We start from the raw sequence: 25276 nt of genomic DNA, 5'->3' as shown, positions 1-25276 counted from the left end.
GAATGACTTATGTTAGGTGAAGAATTAGACCAAAGCTTAATATTATCTTTTCCTTGGTTCTCAGCTATATTCTACTTTGAAATAAAAAATAAAAATATAATTTGCTAACTTTGCTTACAATTTTCATACAGCCTTTTTGTGAGGCGAGTTATCTAGTGTCCTCGTTGCCCAGGAGAGCTTTGAAAGGTTTTGCTTGGGAAACTCAAGAAAATGTTCTGATTTGAATTTGGAAAAACACTGTTATCCCTGACTTGTTTACATGACGTTTTTTGCCACTGACTTTACTGGCAGTGTTGACTGTGGGGTTTTTTAGATGTTATTCTGTAGTTGTAAGCTCCTGTCTCTTGGCAAAGTTTCTGGTATGATGTCGATAGTCTATGAAGATAAGTATGACAATAAAATAGCTGGTCTCTAAATTTTAACAAAGCACTCGAGAGCAGCTACAGATACAAATCTGCGAGTAACTGACTGCCAATAATAGCACTGCACACTGCTGAGTTTTAACCAGCAAAGATAACTGCAGGATAGGCAGTGGAACGCTGCTTTACATAAACTGGCTGGATACCTCATCCCTGCAATAGACTCCTATCCAGTGGGGGAACAGTTGGGTTTTCTCAGTTTTGCCTTGTGCCCCAGACTTTTGGGGGTGGGATCTGGGTTGTCGTGACCCTCGCTAAGATAAGCAGCTTTCTGATGAAGAGTGGATTACTGGGTAGATGGGACATCCAGACATTTACTGTAAACCAGGAAAATATGTTTGTAAAAACAGGTTTTTCTTCTCGTGCTTTTTTTTTGTGGCTTCTGTTTCACTGCGCATAATGGCTAAAATGGGAAGATGTGGGAACATAATGACATAAGAGAACTGTCAAGCAAGAGGAGACCATCCAGATGTGGAATCTCATGCTGATGTGTACCAGCTTCAGCAATGCAGCAATTTATTCCAGACACCTTTGTGTAAGGAGGATTCTCTTATTCTCCGACTTAAATGTACTTTCACTTAGTGTCCACACATATTTGTGTTGTCTGATGTGATCTTGAATAAGTCCATTGGGTTGACTTTCTCCATATTTTTGTCACATCTGTGGAATTATGTTTTTACTTTCATCGACTCATGTGCTTCTGACTGCAGTTTAGGGTTGTGGGGGAGCCAGAGCCTACCCCAGCAAGCAACAGGCACAGGATACGCACTAGACATGATGCCAGTCCATCACAGGGCACACACTCACTCCAATTTTCCTACTAGCCAATTAACCTAGCAGTATTTATTTGGACTGTGGGAGGAAACCAGAAGGAAACCCGCACAAACACGGGGAGTACATTCAAACTCCACACAGATAATGCTTCCTGTGCAGAATTTAACCCAATTTAACAGTGCCACTGTGCTGCCCAAATTTTTTTTAATCTATTTTGAAATTTCTTTTAAATAATTCCATTACAATTTTAAATACTTTTCTGAAAAACCTCCACAGCAGGATTTTGCCAGTACTATAATACTTTTTTAATCTAGTTTCACTCAAGTTTCGGTCTACACACAATTTTCTCCACCATTAACACACAGTGTGGATAGTTCTTTTCTTTCCTATATAAATGTAGTTGTGAAACAAAACATCATATACTGTATATTTATGCCAGGGATTTATGCCCTGGGAAAACAAGCTTGTGAGGTGATTTCTAGATTCGGGTTTGGTGGCAGTTTCCCTTGTGCGTGTCCCTCCCGTTGCTCCAGGACAGGAGCGCCGTGCTGTTTTTCTGGGGTTTAATGCAGGGCCAGGCCTTTTCATGGGCATTCTGAGAAAGGGCTTAGTGTATTTCTTTGTATGTAGTTGCCAGTGAATTGGGTGGTATCCTGGTTTATTCCACATTTTTGGTTTGGAATACTGTATATTTCATTTCATTTTTTCATTAAACCCAAAGGATGTGTATTAGAAAATGGTATGTAATCTTGCATCATCCTGCTATAGGCTTTTTCAAGGGGCTGAATTAGTGATATCTTCTTGCCATTCAGCCCTGTCATATACAGGCTTTTTTGAAGAAACGTTTTCTTGAATTTTTGGATGTACTGTAATGTGGAAAGGTGTGCTGTTTAATACTATACTTAATAATATCCATTTCCAATTTGTTTTTGTTTATGTTTTCAAAAAGTGTAAAAGAGAAACAAGAATAATTTTCTGTTTACCAATAGTTTTTGTGTCTCCTTTGTGTCTGATTTTTTTTTCTAAATTGTCGATGTGTTGCAAGTTCTGGGTCCCAGAGATACAAATCTGTATTCAACACACTGGACACAATTACACTTAGGGACTGTGCTTCATGAAAAGCGGGAGAAGCTCTCCAGGGGTTGGTGTTACATAACTGAAAACATCTGTTATGTGGTGTGTGTCCAAGTGTGAGCACATGTGCGCATTTCTGTGTATGTACTGCATCCTGTGGGGAGAGTACCCTTGCTGTGTTCTTGTGAACCACACTGCTTTCCAGCTGTGTCAGTGTTTTTACACACACTTCCTCACAGAACATTACACAGCTCTGTGTGCTCAGGCTGGCTTTGCCAGGGATGCATGTACTCGTCCAGTTTAAGTACTGGCTTTACCATTGACTTTATCCATGGTTCAATGGTGAGTTAGGTTATATTAAAAGAATCCAGTCGCTACATTCTGCTGTTGTGAATTTTTGCTACGTAATAAAGCTTCTTCGCCATGGTGATGAAATACTGCTTTTGGTTTTCACTACCTGTATTGTCACGTGACCTTGAGAGTGAGGTCTTGTCATACACATAACACACAGTAATCACCTGGCCAGGACAGGGTCTTCATCCCAGTACACATGGAAAATCTAAAGACTATTAGTACGTGGGGGTTATTATTAATTTTATTGTTTGTGTTTTGCATTATTTCTTTTGACTGCCTCTGAATTTTTTTATGTTGTGGATCCACAATTGTCTCTTGTTGTGTTTATTATGTCTTCTGTATAGTAAGTCCACCATCTTGTAAAGGTTGCAGACCCTGGCTCCTCTAGATAGATGGAACCTTACCTGTCTGTCAGGGGGAATTAGAAGCAGGATTAGAGTACAGTATTTACACCTGGCCCTTGTGGGGTGACCAGTTAACGTGGTTGAGGCCTACCTATAAGAGGGAAATGTTGGCTGGGTGCTGTTCCACAAGTCTGTTGGAAGCTACAGGTTTGGGGATTTTTGTTGCTGATCCTTTTCTGTAAAAGTTTTTTACTGAATGATTTACTTACATGAATATTAATTAGCACCTTATTTTGGGAATATTATTATTTTAATGACACCCCTCAATTTAACACAGGGTGTTTTGTCACAGTCATAATCATTTAAATTTGCTTCTGAATATTGGAAATTGAAGTCCCTCTTGGGCTAGCAGTAGGGTGATTCATCCAAAAAAAAGCAGAGACTGAGACTGAGACAAGGTTTGTCATTTAATGCTGCAGTCTTGATAATTGAATGACTGTATAAATCAGCTTGCCAACACTGGATCTAAGACAGCAGGTTATTAAGTCGATAAAGAACATTTGACTGCTTTCAGCCCAGACCCCCACACCTCACCTCAGTATGTTGCTGTGAAAGGAAAGGAAAACTGCTGGTTATTTCTGAAGAGAACTACAGTAGCAGGGGCTGGTGATAGAAAAATGAAGCTAGGTTTAGGATGTTTGTGATAGACTCTCTGCAGACCCATTACCGTCTGTCCTTCAAAGTCCTGATGACTTTGATCTACACCCCAAGTTCACTCCAGAGAAACATGTGGTTTATAACCATTATATCTTCACTGTTTGTCTACATTTCAGCTTTAGCAATTCTGAAATTACATGGATCACACATGAGACTTCATAGCCTTTGCCTTGCATTGCGCTGTGCATAGAAAATATGTCTGCACTGTTATCACCCAATTTAAAATGCAGAAACAAAACAAGTATATTCAAATTTTAATATGATCTTTTGCACTGTATTAACAGATCTATTTAATTTATTATATTATGATATTAATTTTGACTAAATATCTTCTCTATGGTCATAATGTTATAATGAAATTCCACCTGCTGACTACAGAACAAATGTGTACTTGTCTAATTTTCTATTTCATATGCACTGGAAACTGTATCACATGACATGAGCAAACTGAACAGTGCTCAGTAAAGGTGGCTTCGTTCTGAGCAGGCACGCCCTGCCGATCAGCATCACAGTGCAGCTGCAAACGCCCATCATGGCTTTCCTGAGACAGCTGTGCTCAGAATGGCCTTCCGTGAAAGGGGGTGTAAGAGTATCCACTGATCCAGAGAGCGAAGAGGGAGGGAGGTCCTCACCTGTGTTACATTGGGGATCCACAAAGCCTGCTATCATTGTGAAAACAAAACATCTAGTTTTCATTTCAACACTGTCACAAAGAAAAATCAATGAGATCATTTCACGTTATTTCGCTCTGATGCCTCGTCATTTTCTGTTGCCACAATTATTTTCACATCTGCAGTCTCTGCCAGGAAGGCCAATAATTTGTTCAATACTGCATATTTGCATATTTATTTGGAAACGTAGCCATCTTTGATTTAACTGAGGTATTAACTGAATTAATGCTGCCCTTAGGTTGTCAGACATTTATAGTATTGTCATTGCAAGACAGCACTGCTTGCTGAACCTCTTTCTGATAATGCTATGATTAGTAGCACACTGTAAAGAATCTTAATCTGTATCACTTAAAGGCCTGTAAAAATATTAATCATGATATGTTTAAATGCTGCTAGTGATTTAACTAGTTGGAAGAAAACCTATGCAAACTAAAGCTATAGTGTGTGCATTTTTCAGGGGAGCACTGTTTCTTTGGGTTCCTGTTCATGATAAATGTGATTTTTATCACAATGCTGCTTTGAGAGAGAGAAGGTATTCACCCTGTTATACTGTCTATGCTTATTTTCATGCAACTTCAGTTAACTGGAGTGTTTCTCTGACTCCCAAGCCTCTTTTTCTTCATAATCTGTATGAGTCCACTGTATGTCTGCTGCAAACACAAGCACAGACCTTTTCATTGCTGTTTTTCTGAAGCTGTGTTGGAACAGCTCTGTATTTCGTGGTGTGTCAATCTGTGCAATTAGATTATTCAAATCAGCAATAATTAAAAAATGTCTACTCAACAGGAATTAACCAGTGTGTTTTGTCTTGTTTTTCTGCCACAGTCCGACAGCAATGCCAGTTACCTGAGAGCTGCCCGGGCTGGAAACTTGGAAAAGGCCCTAGACTATCTGAAAGCAGGAGTAGACATCAACATCTGCAACCAGGTCAGACACTCCTTTCTCACTTTAAAATCAAGTTCCAGACACAGTTTCTAAAATAAATGGATTATATTGTGTATATACAGTAGATGTTTCTGCTGTACGTTAAATACTACTATAAGTAGGTGTTGCATTTGTTGTTTTTTTATTAAAGAGAATTATTGTATAAGTCTGGTATATTTTAGGTGCTCTCTCTTTCGGGTGCTGATGAGGTGCAGTGCCCAGGCATCATTTTTTCTTCAGTTATGTATAACAATTCTGACTGGTGAGCTATAGCCAATGTCATTAATAAGGGTCATGCTGCTCCTAGTATGCATGCAGTCATCTGAATAACATCAGTGTCGGTAACTAGGTCGGACGGGAAGATTTCTGCTGACGTGCAATTATTGCGAAAAGGAGACCTACTGTGATTTTCATTGTGCTGGTTGGGATTTTTTTCAATGTGGACATTATGCTGCATCATTCACAGCAGGACTGTGACTTCTCTTCCGTTGTAACTCTCCGTTTCCTCAGAATGGGTTGAACGCTCTTCACCTGGCCTCCAAGGAAGGCCATGTTGAGGTCGTCGCAGAGCTGATAAAGCTGGGAGCCAATGTGGACGCAGCAACAAAGGTTGGTCCAGTATTCCTGTGCCTTAATTGAAGTGTTTAACTTGTGAGGGGGTCAGTATCGCTGGATGCCACATAAGACTCCAGTGTGACAGCCATGCATTAATGACATTGACCTGTGCTGAGTGGTGCAACTGGTTTAAGAGGGCTCAGCTCTGTCAGGGGAACCCAGACAAGTAGCATTGCTGCTAGAGAAGGTGAATAATGTATAATCTTGCTCTAAGCTTGACATGATCATTTGTGTTAAGATTCATAGTTGAGTATTATGAACTGTAATAGCAGAACACCAGGAGGAATGTGCATCAGGGTGACACCCCCTCCAGGTGGTGAAGGATTGCATTGATGGCCTAAAACACTCTGGAAGAAGAACCTGTCTTGTACAAACTTTGAAGACAATCGCCACTGAAAACCTACAACCTACCTCCTGTCCAACAGTTCATTGCATTGCACTGATAGTTCAAACATACTGGGTTTAATTCCTCACTGACAGTAACTGACCAACCAGCCTGGCCTTTTTGGTGATCTTCATCCTGTGGTTGGATTGAGTATGGCTGATGAATGGTGCATGCATAAATACATCCAGAAATGTACAGTATATACAGTACACCATTGCACCAGAGACTCCATCCTGTGGGAGTGTCAGCTCAAAAAAATATTATTTCAAATCTTTTGGCATGAAAGAGATGGAACATCTTTCAAAACTTTTGCATTTTAGGAAGTAGAGGTATAAATATAGAAACCTGTAGAGCAGAAGAGCTTTTTCATTGGCACCAATGTGAGTACTAGAATGCAAACACAAGGCTGTTGGTCTTTAGGGACTGGGCACAGACAGGTGTAGCTGACTTGTTTTTATATTCCTCTAAATCCAGAAAGGAAACACAGCTCTGCATATAGCCTCCCTTGCTGGACAGACAGAAGTGGTCAAAGAGCTGGTAACAAATGGCGCCAACGTGAATGCACAGTCCCAGGTGAGTGGCTACACAGATACGATTTACATTTAAAAATGCATTTTTGAACTATTTTAATAATTGGGTTAATTTCACTTCCATGTACTTTTTGGAATTCTATATTATGTCAAGTAGAACTTTGCGGATACAGTGCCTTGCAAAAGTATTCAGATCTTTTTTTCTGGTGTCCCATTTTGTGAAATTGCCAAATAATGCATACACATTTCTTTAAAATTAATATTTTATTAAAAAACCTGAACGCTCACATCTAAGTCTTGTGTGTTGCACTCACGTGACTGATGTGCAAAGTACAGTACCTTCCGTTATTTTACTTGCAAGACGCTTTTCTGCCCATCATCAAAAACCACTATGGAATATTTTATTCACTACATGGTCAGCAGACATACAGCATTAGATGCTGACTGTGCAATACACTATGCTAGTATGCACTGCAGTGGTGTGTATAGTCCATATAAACTTTGAGGTACTATTTGGAGGAACTCAGTCATTGATTTTTATCACCCCACACATCATTCTTCTTTGAGCAGTGGCTAGCAGAGTCAGCACTCCCTGGATCACCACTGAAAGGCTGGAGGTGCAGAGAGGATCACAATCTCACTATCCCACTTCATCTTAATAGTAAAATAATTACTCCATTCCTTTTATTTCTTGTTACCCCAAGAAGATCAACAAAAAATAGTGCTCCACAATCCATAATTTAGCTGTCTCACTTTTTCAAGCCATAGTGAAGTTAGAAGTTGGGTTTCATGTTTGGTTCACAGTGCACTAGTTTCTCTTTGATCTCAATAAAATGTTTGCAGTTGAAGGCCTTAAGCATGCTCAATCGTGCGTGTGATGTAGTGTCTTGTCCTTTACAAGAGAGCTGAGGAAACAGTAGTTTGGGCTGTTGTCTCTAAGATCGGGCCTCTGCTGTTTCACTAACTGCATTGTTACGTGTTCAGAATGAATAATGAGACACAGCCCCCATGAAAATGCGTATGGATTTTAAATAAGCTCAAGGAAGAACTGCTGTTGTGTAGTTTAACCTGTGTACATTCTGCAGGCAGCAGTAAAACTCCAAGCAGACAACTCTGGCAGACTGGTGTGTTGTAATGGCCTGGAAGGCAGTATTTGTGTGGCTGCTTCTTCCATGGATACAGGAGAGACTCCAGGGAGCTGGGAGCTGTTGGACAGCTGAGACACACAGGCAGCAATGTGTGCAGTATTCTTATACACTCTACCTAATGCTAGTGTAATTTTGTGTTATTGTTCAAAACAACTACTAGTATGTTGTTTGGTTATTATTGTTGTCGTTACTGTTCTTAATATTAGAATAATTTGGAGTTACACAATACAATTAAATTTCAGAAACAAATTTTTGTTAACTTGAGTGGCTTAGTCTTTATTCTAATTTAATTCAAATGAGAATATTTTCAGTTCCAATTTAAAGTAATTTGCATTGTGTGCACATTTGCATTTGTAAGCTTTTTATTGATATTGTACTTTTTGCACTAAGCAGTGCTCCATTTTAATTTTTTTAAGAATGTTTTGTGAAGGTTTGATGTTTTCCCTTTCCATATTAGAAATAAATTATAATTTTTTGTGATGCAGTAATGTTTAGTAGAAGTGGAAATAAGATAAGTTTCAACTCAAAATTCTTCACATCCTCTGTAAGGCTGACACTTTCTTTCAGAATGATCTCCCTGGTTTAAGATGTGTCTATGCCCTTTATATTCTTGTGGTTTTTGTCCTATTTAATTTAATTTTTCACATTATATTTTCTGATATTGTATAGTCTTGAGATTAGAATTAGGTACTTTTACCATCATGAATATTTCTCATGATATCATTAATTATTCTAATAATAATCATTTGTGGTCACAGATAATTCAGTGTACTGCAACAGACATTTCCCAATTAGATAATATTTGAAATTGCCTTTATTGTTACTATTCTATCATTTATGTGAAAAATACAATGAAATGAACTACCAATAGTTCATTTGGCACTTTCATAATGGTATTTACTTTTTCAGTACAGTTAGGTTTGTTGATTGAATAGCTGGAGGTATATAATCACATAAATGTGTTCCAAATGTTTGGCAATTGAATTAAAATTGACAAGTAGAAATAAGGATCTATATAAATCTATATAAAGAGCCTTCGAAAAACATGGACTATTAATTAATGCAAAAGATACAACTGTGTCCCAGTTGAACAATGTACCGAACAATCACCGAGTTGCTATTGTCTTGAATGAAGATTTCCTCTCTGTGAGTGAAGTTGCCTAGATTATGAAGTACTGTGCTAAGACAGTCGGCACACCAGTCCAGAGAAACCTGGAGTTTGACTCAGTAAAGGACAGGCTACATCCTGGAAGGCAGAATGTCACCACTCTGTCAGTGGTGCTTTCGTCTGACACATCTACATAATGATTTTCAGACTGCGGTGGTTACAGCACAAGAATTTCCAGGAAGAAATAACTTAATCAGCAGAATGACAGTAGCTCACCACTAGCACGAAAAAGACCTTAATGCTTGCAGGTCATTCAGAGGTAACATGTCGACAGCTGAGAGACAAAATCACTTTCGGCAGAACAGAGAACTACTAAGCTGGTTTACTCTTGACAAACCTGGAAGAAGACACTGCTTGTGGAGAAGTTAGTGCAAAGCACTGCATTGTTCAAGCCACTTGGCTGGATGGTGGAAGAGTTAGGACATAGGGAGAATTTTTCTTTAACACAGGAAGACCTTTGGTATTCACTGATGGGAAACATATCACTCATATTGCTAACAAAGTCCTTGAAGCAACAATCCAGTCGGGAAATTACAATTTTGTAACGTCACACGGTGCTAGGATTATAGTGACATGACTTTCAGGAAAACAATGTCAAGATCTTGTCAGGTCCTGCCTTTACTCCTAACCTGATTCCAAAAGTGGGGCTGACTTCCTAATTCTATCAGCGGGAGACAGCTGGAAGTGGCCAACCTTAGCCAGCTGGCAGTAGTTTCATGGGCTCAGTGGTGCAACGTCCCACAGCGGTCTGTCAGGGGCTGATCAGGTCTGTGTTCAACACTGCTGTGTTATTCTCAGGGTGCACATACCTGATACTAACTCTATAATGTTTCCATTTTGACAAAAGTGACAGCAGTGTTGTGCTTCAGTGCTGCAAATGCAAAACCAAGACATGGGTTTAACGACGTGTAAGGACAAAAATATTGGTTTGAGTGGAAATCATTCACAACAACCCACCAATAAAGACGATGGTAACTGCAGATCTTGGTAAATGTTACAATAGAGAAGCTTTAGCATGAATACAGAAAGGAAATGACTTATCCATTCTGTGATCTTGCAAGCAGCTGTTATGTGTGCTAGATAAATATGTCTGCAACATAACTGGCAGAACTACCCAGTACATATTGAATATAAGTGGCAAAAATATATATATATTTTAAAATAATTGATAAATTCATTAGATCTGTTTGTTCTCTTTCCATATAGATTAAGGAGAAAAATTGTGAATATTTTGGATGCAAAATGTTTTCATTTTCAGAATAGTGTACTGTATATACTCAGCTTGAAAATACTGTTCATGTGAACTGAGACCTTGAACTGGGAGTATCTTGCTTATACTTTGCAGAATGGCTTCACTCCCTTGTACATGGCAGCACAAGAGAACCACCTGGAGGTGGTCAAGTTTCTTCTTGACAATGGTTCCAGTCAAAGCATTGCCACAGAGGTGAGTGTTATCACAATATGTATATTAGTACAGGAATATAAGCTATGGTATTTGACTGAATTTGATTTCCAGCGTGTTGCATTTAACTGGACAACAAAAATAGCATTTTTTGCGTTTTTTAAAGACTCATGCTGATGCTGATGATGTGTTTATCGAAATATTGAGGAGAGGACAGGGGATACCTCTTGACATTTGTATCAGATAAAACCATTTCATTTCACTCTATTTTGTGGTGGAGAAATTGGGCTTTACTTTTGATGATGGCCACTAACAGGAGCCATAAACATTGAACTTTGTTCTATGTTTATTATAACAGGTTGGTTGAAGGCGGGCTCATGAATTTTAGTACTTCTACTCCCTTTAATAAGCAGACTGTAGTGTTTTCTTTAACATCCTGTACAGTAGAAGTGTTGTGCCATATTTTAGGAGGTGATGACTGAGAGAACACGATATGGTGCTAATATCTTTTAGTAGCTTAGCATATAACTCATTAATGAGAATTTGGGCATGCCAGCTGGCGTCAGGGCACTGATAGCTGGGCATATATGACTGAAAAATACAGCAACCTTCTGCTGTCTGTGATACTCCTGAAATTATACGCACAACTGTTTAGGGCCTTTGCCTCAGCAGCAAAATAATAAGTTTTGGCTCTTCATATGTATCAGTCACTGTATGGTGTTTAAAAGTGAAAGTCAACATACTGTGAAATTAATGAATGAATTGACCTTTTACAAAGCTAAAGATTTAGCATTGGAAGACAAAATGCTTTTCTTCTCATGGACCGAGGTTTATTTAGAAGCTGTCCTTGAAAATATAAGAGACTGGAGCTTTGCCTCTACAAGGCTAACTAAATTATGTATGGTGGGGAATACATCTATGTTTGATGTAATTCCTCATGGTTAATAATTCATATTCATCAGTCAGTGTTTTAATAAAAATGTGATCTTATAACATTAGAAAGATCAAAAGATGGGGTCTGCAAGCATGTGCCACGTGAATAAATTACAAAATGTAACAGTCAGGCTTAATAAAAGAAAATTTATTTGTAAGATGCATCATTTTACAATGCTGGAATCTCTAATCTTACTCCAGCAATAATGTGTTACAAATAATGGGCTTGTGTTTCTTAATCAATTTATAACCCAGAACTGCGGTAATGATATTGATATAATGATAAAAACTTTTCCATTTTACTTCTGGAATAGTTCCCCTATATAGTCCAGTATAGTGTTTGGAAATTTGTTATCTATTTATGCCATTACATTGGTGGAGAGGTGTTTTCAGAAAAAAGTGCTTGTTTTTAATTGATTAATTTTGTAAAACAAAATTCAGTTTCAGATTTACAATGTCAAATAATTGATATCAGTAGCCTTGGAAAGTGTTGTCTTGAAGGGATATCACTTCACTTGAAAAAATATGAATACAGTAATAACTCCTGCATAAACACTTTGCAGTATAATATAACAGCTTGCATAATCCTTTACAAGCATTCGTTCATCACTCATGATGCAGGCACACAGATACTTCACATACTAACAGATCATCATTAGACAATTTCAAATGCTAAGAGGAAGTAGAGGCAAATCAGGTGAAAGTGAACACTATAAGAACATGAAAGCATCCAACTGATTTCTGCAGATTCAGCTCGAAACTCTGGTCCAATACTGCTTATGTGCAATTTTATTTTGCTATATTATTTTTATCCATATTATGTGGTGTTAATGGAGTTATAACTGTATTTTTAACCTAATTCAAGTTAAGAGTTACCCTTGAAAGATATATAAAACAATTAGCCCAGGTGTATTCAGAAATGAACGGCCTATATAAATTAAGTAAATTGGAGTTTGTATTAATTGCTCTTTCATAATGATACTGGATTGCATTCCCTAGACAGTTAATTATTATTATTTATTTCCTTAATTTCCAAAGGATGTCTGAACTGATGGAATGCCTTTTACAGTATATTAAGTCCAGGTTTGTGGAAGTACCTGTAAAGTTGCCATAGCCAAAATGTAATGTGCTCTCTGAAGGCACCAGTTCTGTAGGGTTTGGGCATTTACTGGGACAATTATTAATTGTAGCAGTAAATCACAAAATTGATTCTTTTGATGGCTTTAGAATCCAACCATGCGATATAACTCAAACAACGCACACACACAGATACTAATACACAAGGATACATTTATTAATACATAGAATATGCATATAAACCTAACAGATCCTATCGAGAGGGTTATCAGAATGCAAAAGGTATATATTCAGTCAGTTACAAAGTGTTACACATATCAAGAGGACATACGTTCAGTATATCATTCATTAAGACCGTTTCATAAATTAACTTGGTTATAACTTCTACATTAGATACTCAAAACAAGTACATAACTCTTAGGAATTAAATTGATATCAACTGGTTGGGATAACAATTGAATTCTCGAGCAGTAATGCAGTGAAGTTGAATACTCATCCAATCTCTGGGGATTCAGATCTCCTGCGGGCACAAAGAAACAGTTGCAGGCTTGTTGCTGTGCGGCTTGCGACGGTGCACTGACCGGCTAGTTAGTGTTGGCTTTAACTAGCAAAGTTTGTGCACAGGAGAAAAGATGACTGTGGATCCCAGCAAGTCAGGAAGAGGACCGGTTTGTTCCTGATGAAGAGCTAGTTCTGAATAGTGATTCAGCTGTCCACAGTTCCGACCTGTTCAAGAGGCCTGCTGCTCTCTGGCAACCTCCGCACTAGACTCTTAGAACAAAGGAAAGTTCTGGCACTCGGACACACTGGCCATTCCGTGGTTGTCCGGGCTGAGTCTCAGGATGGTCAGGAGGCGCGCTGCGAGAATGTCCTGCCCTTGGGAGCCTTCTGCTCCTGGGCCGTCCTGCCCTGGAATTCTCCTTTGAATTCCCTTTAGAAAAGTCCACAGAATTCTCTACTGAATCTCTTAATCTCTCAGGCTCTCTGTGTTGCCTGTTTTTACCTGGAGGAACTTCAGCTCGTTGATTGGCTGAAAGTTCCATGGGCATCAGAGTCCCACATGGGTTACTCGGCCCTACCAGTCCCTGATTGGTTGATCAAGGTGAGATATGAGTCACTTACTCCTGACACTTGGGAATGCAGTCCAGATGTCCATCTGGCACTCCCTAGACAGATAGGCGCCAATGGATGACCATTGATCATGATAGCCAGGCTTAGCTAAGTGCATCCCCCTTTGGGAGCTGTCCTAGGAAACCTTATCAAAGGAACCTTAAATCAGCCTGCATGAATAGATTCTCTGTGGCTGCACCACAGAGATGAACAGAGAGATGGGGCCTAATTTGGGAAAGCTCAGAAACACTTAATTCTGCCTTATTAATAAGCCTCGCCGCTACATACCATACATATTCCATATTCAAAGTATCAGTATCTCCCTTTCATTGTATATGCACAGACTGAAAGAGGGAGAGTGGCTGAAGGGGAGAGACAGGAGAGGAATAAAGAGAGAGTGAGAAACAGAAGGGAAATAATAGATCACCTTGTTATCCATCATTGTCAGCAAAATCGTCCTAGTTTTTATTCCTTTTTGTTCTTGAGGCTGTTAGAGTTGACTTCGTTGCTATTGATAGCATTTTGGTCATCGCCCCTGTTTTTGGTCTGGGTATTATGTTTTATGATCTTGTTCAATAACTTGATTGAGTTGCAAAATGGACACGCTTCCTTTGCAGATGACCTATAAAGAGCCATGTCAATGGAGTCTTCCGAATCGGATTCTGAAATCTGTGAGAGAGGATCCTGCCCCAACCTCTTCCTTTCAGGGCCAAAATTGAAATGAAATAATAGAACGTGGTTCTTTAGACCGTTGTTTTTCTCTTATGCAGCTGTCTCCTGACTCCGTCCATGACGTGTCATTCTAAAAGCCAGGCTTGTCAGTTAACACTCCCCAGATGGTCAGGTGGCTAATTCAGAGTGTGTTTCGCATCAGGATGGCTTTACTCCGCTGGCAGTGGCCCTGCAGCAGGGTCATGACCAGGTGGTGTCCCTGCTCCTGGAGAATGACACCAAGGGCAAGGTGCGTCTGCCAGCTCTGCACATTGCTGCCCGCAAGGACGACACGAAGGCCGCAGCGCTGCTCTTACAGAACGACCACAACGCAGATGTGGAGTCCAAGGTTTGTTCCGACGTTTTCTTCCCGTGCTTTTTAAGTTCAGTTAACTCGGAATAGCCACGACTACTTTAATAACATAATCTTGGAAACTTGGTGGTGCTACTAGAGAACAAATATAGAGAATAGCAGCACTCGAATGTTTCACCAGGGGAATCAAAATAATGTTGTTTAGTGTGCAATCATTTTTTTTTATTTTGTCATTTTTGGCAGCCTCCTGCAATATACTGATGAGATGTCATGGAGTTTTTTTTTTTCAGAGTGAAGGAAAACAGAAAGGCACATACAAAAATGTATCATGTGAACTAGATTTCTTTGAAATATTTTTATTTGGCTGGGACTCCACAAGTCCATTTAAAATGATCAGTTCCGGACAGTTCTTCAGTTAAATTGCATTGGCGATTTGAGATGAGTTAGATTCAAACCATGTCTGTCTAAATATAGATGATCAAGTTTTATTTTTTATCCTTTTACAGATATTAGATAAGCTTGTTGACAAGTTTGCATGCTGGGAAATCTGCCTATGTTGTCTTTAGGCAGCCAGTCTGTTGTTTATAGTGTAACGCACCATTCAGTTGGGCGCTGTGTGTTTGTTGTGCTTGTTATCACAATTCTGTCATGTAGTCATCCTTTAGCTTTGTGCTCCCATTGTCCCATTGTGTAGACTAACAGACCATTTTTTCTTCTCTTCACTGGTGATTGTGCTACCTAAGATGATGGTGAATAGAACGACGGAGGTATATCTTATATACACATTGCGCCACTCTCCCACATCATAGTGCTGCTGCTGCATTATCTCTTTCCTCTTTTGCATTGCTTTGATTTCCTCTCAAGTCTTAAGCTTATATCGAAAAGTAGCATGTATCAATAACATTGACAGAGACTGGGGATTTCTGCAGCTGATTGTTGCGCTTCTCTTTTTCATGGTGAAGCGCCTGTTAAATTAATAAATTAGGGGATCCAGCGTTCTGGAAGGACCAAAGTGACCCGGTCTTCCCTGGGTTTTGTTGCAAAGGGGTATGTTGAGGAGTCTTGGTTGTCCAGCTGCAGAGAACCCTGGCTTACATCTGCACAAAGGTCTTAATCCTCGGGCTTTTGCATGACACTTACCTTTGCAGGTGTCAGCAAAAAATGGGTCCTAATGATTCAGGAACTCGATTACGGTCAGCATGGCTGCAAGATTTGCTACAGCATTTGCAAATGCACTTAGTTCTCTTAGAGGCTTTTAAGTTGGAGAGCGGGTCTAATGATGCTGCATGGTCTCAAATTAAACCCTTAACCATTAATTTACAGAACTAATTTTTTTAAGTATTAATCATTGTGAAAAGGAAATTCACTCCTGCAAAATATTATAAACCTAAAGGAACTTTACCTGAATGATGGTGGGTTACTTCCAGGGGATACAGTCCAAAAGAGGCTTATTATTTAGATCAAATAATTTATCAAGTAAAACTGAGAGGGCAGTAGTTGTATGGACTTTCATAAACTCTGAGTGTAAAGCAGACAGAAATAGTAAATGTATTGAAAAGTTTATTGTCATTTCTTTTAGACTGGTTTTCTCACTGAACATTTTCTTGTAGTAGAATTAAATTTGTGTCAACATGTAGTGACAGAAATTTGATTCAATGCTCCTGTGGTTTATAATAGCAATAATTCTCTTCAGAGCTGGTGGTGACCACAATCGCTGAATAATACAGGTCTAACAGGATGAGGGCAAAATCTACCAGTGAGACCACCTGCTCTGCAGGAGATTATTGAGTGACTTGATATGAAAATCCCCACGTGAAACCCACTGATAAGCATCACACCCAGATTTCCCTGTGCTCTTCTCTCACAGAGTTGGATCTCCCTGTTCACGAAGCTACCCATACTGTTCACTAAAAAAACAACTGTATGAATTCACACAAGTAACACAAATGCTTCAAAAATTAAAATCCTGGAATGAAAATGTTTTGTGTATGTGCAGTATTTTAACATGTACAGTAGATCTGGTTTACTGTTGACTTCTTGTCCTGCCTGGAATAACATCTGTTAGCATCTTGTACTGTTAGCATGAGCTTGGAAGTACTTGAAGATCACCTTCAGAAGTTTTTGATATGTTTCTTTAAAGATAAGTCGCAAGATTTTTAAATAGATAGCCATGTCATAATTCCATTACTCAAAAATAATGTATTCTGGAATTGTGTGGGCTGCAATTGTTCAGCTTAAAATGCATTAAAATGAAACCCTAAACCCACACATTGACTCTTACACATAATCAGCACTAAAAGGACTAGTCCTGCTTCCAGAGCAGTATTCAGCTGTAGCCCTGTCTGAAAGTCCCTTCTATACTGTTATTTCCCAGGGAGTGATGGGTGGTGGTCTTTTTGTGCTGAAGCTCAAATCCTTTGAAATTGTGCTGCAGAATGAGTTTGCTTTTTCAGATTAAAAATCTAAATTAAAAAGCAATGAATGGGCAATATCTCACCTCTCCTACTGCCAAAGTTGTCTGGTGCATCTTTGAAAAAGTTGTTTGAAATTTCTGGAATCTTAAAAACAACCCTTTAAGAGGATTTGAAGCTTTGGCTATGGTGAGGTGGTTGCTGGATTCAAACAGATAAACACCTCATGGAAGAGAAATACTAAAGTTCTAAAATGTAATTAAAATATATGATCCTCTACCATGTCTTACCATTATAAAACCAGATTATATAGTGCATGCATCTTTTAGTATCTTTAAAATATATTGCACCACATTCCTTTCCAAATGGGCCTTTTGCTAGTTTTAAAAGACCTGAGTTTGGAAGTCTGCTCAAATGTGGGACTGCTAATCAGTGCAACATTTACTGCACATATATTTGCTCTCCCATCACTGGCTTTATACACAAGCTCTGTCTGTCATGTCACAATATAAATGTGATTCGCAAAAAATTTTGGAATTATGAAAAATATTTTTCAGTGTTTTGAACATACAGTAAGGTATTACCCACAGAGTCAGTACCTCCATTTCATTAACTGTGTAGTTATCATGTTATCTCTTCACTTGTATTGCCTGTAAATGAAAGAATATTGTATTCAACAATGTCACTATCATCAGTAGTTACCTCATGATAACAGAACATGGCAAAGACATTAACCAGACTGTTTAGACTAATACAAAACAATAATAGGACTTTCAGATTCTTACAGTGCCTTGCAAAACTATTCACCCCCCTTGGACCTTTTCAGATTTTATCATGTTACAGCACGGAACCATCATGTATTATTTTCTGTTTTTTATTTTTAATTAATTTAGTAAAATGTATGGATTTTTTTTTACTTTGACGTTATAGGGTACTTTGTGTTCTCAGTTAATTCTCAGTTAAATACATCATGGTTCCATGCTGTAACACAATAAAATGTGAAAAAGTCCCCAGGGGGTGAATACTTTTGCAAGGCACTGTATACTCACCCAGAAGAGTATCAGGGTGTTCTACCAGCCCTGGGTTTATTATGACACATCCGTCAGGCAGTTGCACAGGGCTTGGTTTTTTTTGGATTCCCTCTGTGAGCTTTCCCTGCCTGTCTGTGTGGTAAGTCTCCTGGCAGTGGTGGTCTGTGTGGCTGCCTTCCTGAGAGTGTATGAGAGTGTTCTGGTTCTGGTTTCCGACTCTGTTCCAGTAGACATTTTCCTTTACCACTGCTTGACCTTGAGTGGTAAACATACATATACATTAAATACATTTTTAGGACTTCTTTAAGTGTTCCTCTTCCGCCTGGGGTCTTTTGAACTATGGTTGATACAAATCAGGCAGGGTTTGGCCTGCTCACAGTTACCTTTAATTCATTGCTCCTCTGTTGTTGTGCTTTGTTTTCCCTCTAGAGTGGCTTCACCCCTCTTCACATTGCAGCTCACTATGGAAATATCAATGTAGCGACGCTGCTGCTGAACCGAGGGGCTGCTGTGGATTTCACAGCGCGGGTAAGGCCTGCGACACTCCTCTGGAAAAGAAGAAGGGCGTCCTGCGCATTCACAGAACTGCAACACCAGCAGAAGATTAACATGGAATTACTTCACAGATTTTCTGAAGAGTTTAATACTTAGTGCACCACGCTTTTACGTCAATCTCTGCCATAACAAAACGTACAGGCTTAGTGTGTATTGTCGAGTTTGTGATGAATAGGTACCTAGGGTTCTTTGAGAAAGACGCATTGGGGGATATTGATAAAACCTACTGTTGTACCCTTGCAGTAAAGGATGTTGCCATCTTGTTGTACCCCTTTCCTGATGCCAAATTATGGATCATTGTCGGCTTTAGACCCTAATTTGCATTTGACTTCTGTTGGCTACATTTGCCGGTGGTGCCGCTTAGACAGTAAGAAGCCGTCATTTAATTAACCGTCAGAGGATGCTTGCATAGTTTTTATGGATGAGGTTAAAAAATTTATGGGTTTGTCTTTTGTGGCTTAATTTGATGAGGGTCCTAGATGCAGATAATGCCTTGTGTGCACAAAATATAGACCAGACATGAGAAGCAGTGGCAGGTCTTCTGTCTCATCTGCTGAGCTCAGCTGCTGCCTGCACTCCTCCAGACATGCTCAGAGTCATACCTCAGCCATTCTGCTGATTGGCGAGGCCTTCTGCCTATCAATGTGTTTTGCCTGCACTCCATATAACCTAAACCAGAAGGTAAACTTGAAATGTGGTTTTGATGTCAAACCAAACGTGTCAGAATGAATTCTAAACCTTAATTACTGTTGTGATGGCCAACACCTATTTTAGAGCTAATAGATACACCATGTGAAATGTCAATACAACATGAGTTGAAACTCTATGCCTTCCCATTGAGGGCATATTTATATTTCAAGTAAAAAATGCAGAATATAAAATGTCAAGAACTTTAGGTAGGAATTAGGATTTTCAAGTTGGATCTGCTTGAAAATATGACAACCCAAATACATAGAACATATTCATTATGAAGCCTCCCCTCCATGTCCTTTACTTTGGACCCCTCCAGTCAGATATATCTTGCATAAAAGTTTTAAAATACCTGCAGTGCTTCACAAATTGAGTTTTTAAATAAGCGGAGGCGATGCAACAGAACCATCAGGTAGCGGCTGTATCTTCAGCATACCGGAGTTCCAGGCTTTAGGTTTGTGGTGTCAGTGTATAGAAAAATGATGCCAAAATGGCTAAGGAATATGGGCAACTGTCACTAGAGGGTGGTGTTACTCAATGTCAAGTCCCCATTTTAAACCAGAGAACACGTACTGTACACTCCTCAAAACTGAAATGGATTAATATGATCTAATAATTGTTGTGTTGTACTGTTTTTTTACAAAGACATTTGAAACAACTTAGGGAAAAAAGCTTATTTTACTTGCATATTGAGCCTGATTTAGGTATTGACTGAAAAAATAGGTTAAGTGCCAACAACATTAGCAGAAAATATTGGGGAATTCCTTCCTAATTCCTTCCTTTTTGTCATTACAAGACAGGGTATTTTTAATAAACAGCCCATAAAAGTATCACATTTATTAATTTAGTGCTAAAAGTATAACATGCAGTGCTTTCAATCCATTTTTCCTGCATTGCATTCTAAAAATATACACTTGCGCAGAAGTGTTTTTGTGTTATGTTAGGGCTCATCGCTGAGTCAGTCTCTCCGTTTTTTCTTTGTAGAATGACATCACACCTCTGCATGTGGCTTCGAAGAGAGGGAATGGAAACATGGTCAAACTGCTGCTGGAGAGAGGAGCCAGAATTGATGCCAAAACGAAGGTGAGAATAGAGAGAGAGAGCTGAAGCGCAATGTGCCAGGCCTACATCTCCCCTGGTGGCTCATGAGGCCTGCGCACAATGAAATCACAAGATGGAAAGTAAAATATTTGTGCCAGGCAACTTCCTTCAACAAAAATATCTACACCAAAGACTTACTCCAATCCAACCCGGCGGCACATACTAGCGTGAGTCCTTGTATATACTAAAATTAATTAACCCCCGCATGTACCAACCATAGAGGCTTTAACAACCTCTAGGGGCAGGACAGCCAAAACCTGCATCTCCGCTACTACTGCCCTGCCACACGCTTTCAGATACATTTCTAACAGAGAATGCTTTCTTGCAAGAGAATAGTTAAATGTAACAAAGCCTGTTTTAAAAAATAACTTAACCTATCCCAGAAAGTAACAGGCACAATGCGGGATGCACCCTAGATGGGATGCCAGTCCATTGTAGGGTAGACAGACACTAACACAGACATGCACCAGGACCAGTTTTCCCAGAAGCCAGGTAACACACCTGTTTGTTTTGGGACGGTAGGAGGAAATCCATGCGAACATGAGGAGAACATCCAAACTCCACACAGATAGCAACCCAGGTCTGAATTCAACCCAGGGCCACAGCGCTGCAAGGCAGCAATGCTCACCACTGTGCCACTGTGCCACAGTGCCACCCTGGAGCGTTGAAGTATCCACCTTAAAAAAATCCACTTTAAGCGAAATCATTGATTTTGAGGATGACATAATATCCAGAGTGTAATCCAAATTATATGTATGACAAATAACAACAATAGCATATGGAGTTATAAACAGTGCACACATGTTTCACATTGAAGCTAAATGTTAAACTACAGAAACACATTTAGCAATTAAGTATGGTGTAAGTGTGTTGACGTCTTTGGTAACACAAAATGAGTGTTTAAGTCTTCACATTCTCTCTCACTAAGGCCTTTTCTTAATCTTTTCCTTTTGTTTGGTGCCCCCCTGTTGGAAAGCATTGCAGAAGTACAAACAATGTACCATTCCATCTTAAAAATAACAATAACTGAAAGCGTCCAAAATGCTGGAAGGAATTCTTAGAATTTTAGGTTTCCAGCAACTTAACGAGACTGGGCCCCAAGGCTTCCTCTCAACTGAAACCTTTTGCTTTTTAGCACTTTTTCAAGACAGGGTAGCTGATAACCGGTAACTGTTCTGGTCTGTGTCTCGTCAGACAACTGTAGCTGATGAAAACGATCAAACTGTTGTGCTGTATTTGTTGTTGGTGACGTTTGCTTTTGTCATAATGTTGTGTTGGACAATTTTGCCCCAAACGACAGTAAAGCTTTAAATGAATTGAATCCAGTATATTGCTGGTAATTTGTATATTGAAATGGGATTAGATATTTTAAAGGTTCTGGAGTTTTGGTGAAGTGGTTTTCTTTCTAGGCTATATGCGTGAAAGGGCATTCATGAGTTGTTTGGTTGTGTGTGAAGATAAGGACCCGTCCATACAGGCAGAAGCTGAGTGTTTTTTCCCTCCCAGGACGGCCTGACCCCTTTACACTGTGGAGCGAGGAGTGGTCATGAACAAGTGGTAGAGATGTTGCTTGACCGTGGAGCCCCCATTCTGTCCAAAACAAAGGTATTTCCTGCCTTTCTTTTGATAACCACCTGGTTCAATTGAATTCAAATGAATACGGCAATTTGTAAAGATTCCCTCTTGGGTTGTGAAATCAGTGATTACTTTAATCTGTGGTTTACGCTTGTATCATAACCTTTCTATGATGCAAATCACATTAAAATAATAGAGAGGTATATCTGAAAGTAATTAAATTCTGAAGGCATTTTTAGTTTTTTTACTACACTAGCTTTCCTATCTCAAACATTCTATACCATATGTTTTTTTTTGCTTTCCCATATTTTGACCAAATGTTGTGGATATTTCTTATATTAGTCTTTTACTTCTCTGCAAATATTTTTCTTCTTTTATAGCTATATATAGTGCCTAGTTCACTCCAGGGCCTGTAAAAGTCAATACAAACTCAATAATCCTTAGCAATCTTCTTATACTTCTTTTATGAATTGCATGCAATCTGCATCCTATTTCTGTTTATTTGCATCGAAAGCAACAAAAAACTCCTACTTGTTGATACTTGATCTTTTTTGGAGCATCGTGTTTCTTTTTATTGTTGTTCTACATGATATTCACTAACATGGCTGTCTCTGAAATGTTTCCAGGAAAATCTTGTGCACAGACATCAGATGGTTTTATTGGGGGATGTTAATTTAATGGCATATTTGTAATCCACAGAATGGGCTGTCTCCACTGCACATGGCAACACAAGGAGATCATCTGAACTGTGTCCAGCTCCTGCTTCAGCACGACGTGCCTGTCGATGATGTCACCAACGACTATCTGACAGCTCTGCATGTTGCTGCTCACTGTGGTCATTACAAAGTTGCCAAGGTTCTCCTGGACAAGAAGGCTAACCCTAATGCCAAAGCTCTGGTGAGCAGAGACACAGGAAGGGGTGGAGCTCTTAAATCATTTTTTGCCCGGCTCATACGCTAAAAAAATCCATTGCCCCCCAAACCCCACCCGACGGTCACATTATGAAGTCTTTCCTGAAAGTTTCCAGAGAACCTTTCTTTACCAGAGGGTAAAGGAGCTGCTGCATTAATAAAGACATTCTTTGACATCCATAGCTCAATAAATCACATATAAGTACAGTCTATTAGATTTCATCTGAACACTGTATCTGGTTTTGCTGTGCATACGTCCTACTTGCAGAAGCTAACAGGTTAATAAAAGAGCTGAATTGGCACAAGATGCCGAGTATGCTGCCCTGAATTTTAGTAATTGGAACATAATGGGCGTGTCTGTGAAGTTTGTTGAAAAAATAAGGAAGAAACAAAATGAAATAGGGAAGAAATAAGAATTATGCCAAACTCTTAACATAAGTGGATTTAATTCTAATTCAGTTTTATTTTAAATAAAGAACTGTACATGTTTATTTGGTTACCATAACTTGTAAACAAACATCTGGCTAGAACATTAAAAGGGTTTTCTCTCTCTTTTTTTTAGAAACTGCATGTTCACTATACTCTGCCAAAATGTCTAAAAAGCCTTGCATGTTTTATTTTTAGAATGGTTTTACACCACTTCACATTGCTTCCAAGAAGAACCGCATTAAAGTAATGGAGCTTTTACTGAAACATGGAGCATCAATTCAAGCAGTGACTGAGGTAGGAGAAAAGAACCGAATGCCTTTAGCTTTCTTCTTGACTTCAGTAATAAGATCAAAAATATTTTACCTATTTGTTTCTGCAAGACTTAAAGTAATGGCCATGTTTTTTTGACTCCTTAAGTTTGAAAATGCATTGGTTATGCTTTAATTGCACCCTTCACTCCATATACTGTGTTTTTACATTTGTTCCTTATGCTTGAATGTAATTCATCTGCATTAAAATGCAGTAATAAAGCTAAAAAACATGAATGTGAATATACTGAGGTAGAATATCAGTTCCTCTGTCGTAGTAGACCAGTTTGCACCATTTCTGTTAGTTCTAAACTTCTACTTAATCCAGGTGAGGACTGAAAAATGCTTTCCTTTGTATTATCATTGAAACTATTATCCATACTAGTATACATTGTATTTGTAATTGTAATTGTATAAAGTCATTGTGCTTTCAAGAATGTCAAGATGATCTTTATTATCTGGGCTCTGTTGCAGTCGGGGCTCACACCTATCCATGTTGCTGCCTTCATGGGACACGAAAATATTGTGACACAGTTAACACATCACGGAGCATCGCCAAACACAACTAATGTGGTGAGCGTGGGAAGATGTCCTTTTTAAGTGGCTTTGATTGCATTATTTACAAGGTATTTTGGAAGAGAAGTATGATAAAATGTGAGAATGTAAAAGCACATTAAGCCATTGGCAGATTTCAAAACTCAAATGTCACCCTTGCGGCCCCTCTCCACCTATCTTTTGAATAACAATACATCAGCCACCAGCTTTGCCTATTTGCCAGCGTGGTCTCAAAAAATGTTTAACGTCTGTTTTCTGAACTTTAAAAGACAGAAGTGACAACAGTTTTTCTGTCGTATAATGCCAGAAAATATCAAACTTCAGGTTGTGCTCACAAGGTAATTATAGTGGGTTACTGCAAGGAGTACATTAACACCATAATCATAGTTTTCAAAAAGGTTCAGCAGTTCATTAGACTGAGCTATAGTTGTGTTACCGTAGTTACATGTCTGAAGCTTTGCTGTAGTGAAGGCACAGTAGTGCCTTTCATTCCTGCAGTCACAACAAAGTGGGGAGACGGTGTGGAGGGCGAGTTTCTCTTTCATGAAGGAGCAGAAGAAGAAACAAAGGATCTGTTCTGTAGTACTGTTCCACCTTTCCAGAGCTGCTGTTCTTGTGTTCCAGAGGGGAGAAACGGCACTCCACATGGCAGCCAGGGCTGGGCAGGCCGAAGTTGTGAAGTATCTTGTGCAGAATGGGGCTCAGGTAGAGGCAAAGGCTAAGGTAAGTTTACAGAGGGCAAAGCGCTGTACAGTACATCCTTAAGTAGTATTAGTGTGAACAAAAACATATATAGTATTCTCTGGTGGAAGATAGAGACAGCTAGTCATCTGAGAACAATATGTAAAACCCACCTGTTTAGGAAGATATACTGTAACATAAAAGACAAATCAATTGCAATGCTTTCAAAATACCTCATATTCTATTTAATGTGTGATCTGTTGACAACAATTTGTGTATTGTCGTCAACTAAGCTATCTTTTGACGTGTTAATTGTATTACTTTCTGCAATAATGTTCAAGGTTATGTTCCTGTATAAAA

The 25276-nt window shown here is 39.1% G+C and overlaps 1 protein-coding gene across 50 annotated transcripts in view; it reads left to right on the top strand.

Moving 5' to 3' along the window:
- Nucleotides 1-25276, top strand: part of ank3b (ankyrin 3b) — a 203423-nt gene that overhangs the window by 119015 nt on the left and 59132 nt on the right. For 42 of the 50 annotated variants that reach the window (XM_088634875.1, XM_088634885.1, XM_088634871.1 and 39 more), the window contains exons 2-14: nt 5179-5280; nt 5788-5886; nt 6752-6850; nt 10469-10567; nt 14520-14705; nt 15413-15436; nt 18541-18639; nt 20341-20439; nt 21964-22062; nt 22732-22929; nt 23568-23666; nt 24155-24253; nt 24860-24958. In XM_088634875.1, coding sequence (XP_088491001.1) covers nt 5179-5280; nt 5788-5886; nt 6752-6850; nt 10469-10567; nt 14520-14705; nt 15413-15436; nt 18541-18639; nt 20341-20439; nt 21964-22062; nt 22732-22929; nt 23568-23666; nt 24155-24253; nt 24860-24958 — 1401 coding nt within the window. The remainder of the gene's footprint in view (nt 1-5178; nt 5281-5787; nt 5887-6751; nt 6851-10468; nt 10568-14519; nt 14706-15412; nt 15437-18540; nt 18640-20340; nt 20440-21963; nt 22063-22731; nt 22930-23567; nt 23667-24154; nt 24254-24859; nt 24959-25276) is intronic. The other 8 variants (XM_088634909.1, XM_088634887.1, XM_088634882.1 and 5 more) reach the window with 1 other exon arrangement.

The sequence above is a fragment of the Lepisosteus platostomus genome, chromosome 6 (genome assembly GCF_059453375.1).
Source record: "Lepisosteus platostomus isolate fLepPlt1 chromosome 6, fLepPlt1.hap1, whole genome shotgun sequence".
Classification (NCBI taxonomy): Eukaryota; Metazoa; Chordata; class Actinopteri; order Semionotiformes; family Lepisosteidae; genus Lepisosteus; species Lepisosteus platostomus.
Note: the sequence above shows the minus strand (reverse complement) of the source record. Positions and strands in the feature narration are given on the sequence as shown.